The sequence below is a fragment of the Helobdella robusta genome (assembly GCF_000326865.2).
Source record: "Helobdella robusta unplaced genomic scaffold HELROscaffold_301, whole genome shotgun sequence".
NCBI classification, from domain to species: Eukaryota; Metazoa; Annelida; class Clitellata; order Rhynchobdellida; family Glossiphoniidae; genus Helobdella; species Helobdella robusta.
In genome coordinates, this window is record NW_008704506.1 from 1 (window position 1) to 2,053 (window position 2,053).

Below are 2,053 nucleotides of genomic sequence, written 5' to 3' on the forward strand. Positions count from 1 at the left end.
TGTTTAATAATCAACAACTCATCTGCCTTGTGTATTAAACTTCTGATGTTGATATGCATGAGATTAAAATATGATTTTACATTGGAATTATTGTAATGTATTTGTTTAAATTGGTTATTAAATTGGTTTATATTTTCAAATTTTTGGCACCTGTTGTTAAGTGTTTTGCGGTGGTTTTCTTTGTTTGCTGCATTTGTGCTAATCATGTTTCACATTATTACTTTTTTCGGGTTTTTTCTGGTTGAAGCGCCACTCACGAACGATGATGTGCTTCAAAATGATGTCAGGATCTTTCATCTTGCTGGCGTCACAACTTTCGACACACACTCTGAAAACATTGTGGACTGCTCATCATCATTGTTGTTTTTGTTACCCTCAATCAAATTATTTGTCTTTTTAACAACAGGAAAACACGAAATTACCTTGATTCCATTTGTTGACAAGTATTCAACAACATCATCACGGTGGCATCGCTGAATGTTGCTCATCATGAAAAATGACTTTTTATCAGCTGTTTCTCCGCTTTCAATTTGCAATCATTGCTGACTTTGTTTCCAACAATTTTATTTGAAACTTTTTTTGCAACCTCTGAATATTTCATGATGTTGTTGTTTTGACGGTTGGCGTTGTTGCTATTGGTTTCACTGCGATTGGTGCTGCTGTTGTCTGACCGTGGACGCTTGTTTTTGCGCAGTACGAAACTGAACGGTAAGTTCTCCACTGGTGTTGTTACTCTGTTTGACCAGAGATTTTTGTCCTGTAGAATGTTATCTTGCTGCGCGTTATTTGTCGTTGGAATTTCGTTGTTGACATTTTTTTTCGTTGTTGACATTTGACGACTTTCACCAACAAGAGAGTTAAGTTTATTTTTTACATTATCCAACTCGGTAGTGTAAGACAAAAACATTTTGTTAATTTCAGCTTGTTGACTGAACAACATTTCTTTTATTTGTTTGTTAACAAAGTCGAAATTTATTTTCAGCCAGTTTTCCGTGTTTGGTATTTTGTTTATATCAGAACTGCAAAATAATGTTATTCTATCCAACAAATTGTTATTTTTAATATACCTGAATAAAGTCAAGCATTCCAGAAGTTTTTCACGTTTTGAATTCCCGCGCGAGGGAAATTTTTCTATTTTTTCTAACTTTAGTGATTCTATTTCACATTTTAATGTTTTAATTGCTGAAACGATATCGTCATTAGTATAAAATTCACTAGTATTATTAATAAATGATTCTTTCGCTAATAAATTTAAATTATTATTAACAAAATAAAGTAGTTCATTTATTTTGACCGGTCTCGAAGCCATTTTTTCGATACATACATACATACATACATGAGTGTGAAAGAATGTGAAAGAGTATGAATGAGTGTGAATGATGAATACATTAGATGATTATACTGAAGCGTTCAGTAAAATATTTTTCAGTTTTTTTCTAAATGTTGCCTGCACTTTTGTATATAAACAGAATTTAAATCAAAATTAATTATCAAATTATTCCATATCCGTGGTCCGTTGCATAAAATATGAAAAAATAAAATGTTTGTTTTCGATTTATTGCAACGAATTATGTTTCTGTGCCTATTTGTCAAAACAAAGTTATAATAATCACAAAAAACTTTGGGTAGCAGTCCTGCGTAATGTTTGAAAACAAAAGTAGCACAGTGATACATGTGAAGATTTCTGAAGTTTAAGTTGCGTGTTGAGAGAAATAAAATGTTTGTTGACGCATTGTATTTTGAGCAGGTGATGATTCTCATTCCTTTTTTCATGAGCATTTGCAACGGTTGTGTTAACGAGGGATAAGTTGATGCCCAGATGATGTTACAGTAGACGAGGTGAGGAAGGCATATTGAATTGTACAATAAATTTAGAGAGCGTCTTGGTAGAAAGAATTTGATTCTGTTGATGGCGCCCAGGGATCTTGATAATTTATCTGATACGGAATTTATGTGCTTTTTAAAGGTCAATTTGTTATCCAGAATAATTCCCAAAAAATTTGATGATTTTGTTTCTGTTATCGTTTCACCTTCAATAACGATTTTATATGGC

At 32.4% G+C, this 2,053-nt stretch overlaps 1 protein-coding gene across 1 annotated transcript; it reads right to left on the bottom strand.

The window, feature by feature from the left end:
• Positions 1–198: 198 nt before the first annotated feature.
• On the bottom strand, positions 199–1,309 carry HELRODRAFT_184314 (hypothetical protein; the record flags this gene model as incomplete). The annotated part of the gene is made up of 2 exons (XM_009022175.1): positions 199–344; positions 502–1,309. The coding sequence occupies 2 exons, from the start codon at positions 1,307–1,309 to the stop codon at positions 199–201; spliced, it is 954 nt and encodes a 317-aa protein (XP_009020423.1).
• Between the last annotated feature and the right edge of the window lie 744 nt (positions 1,310–2,053).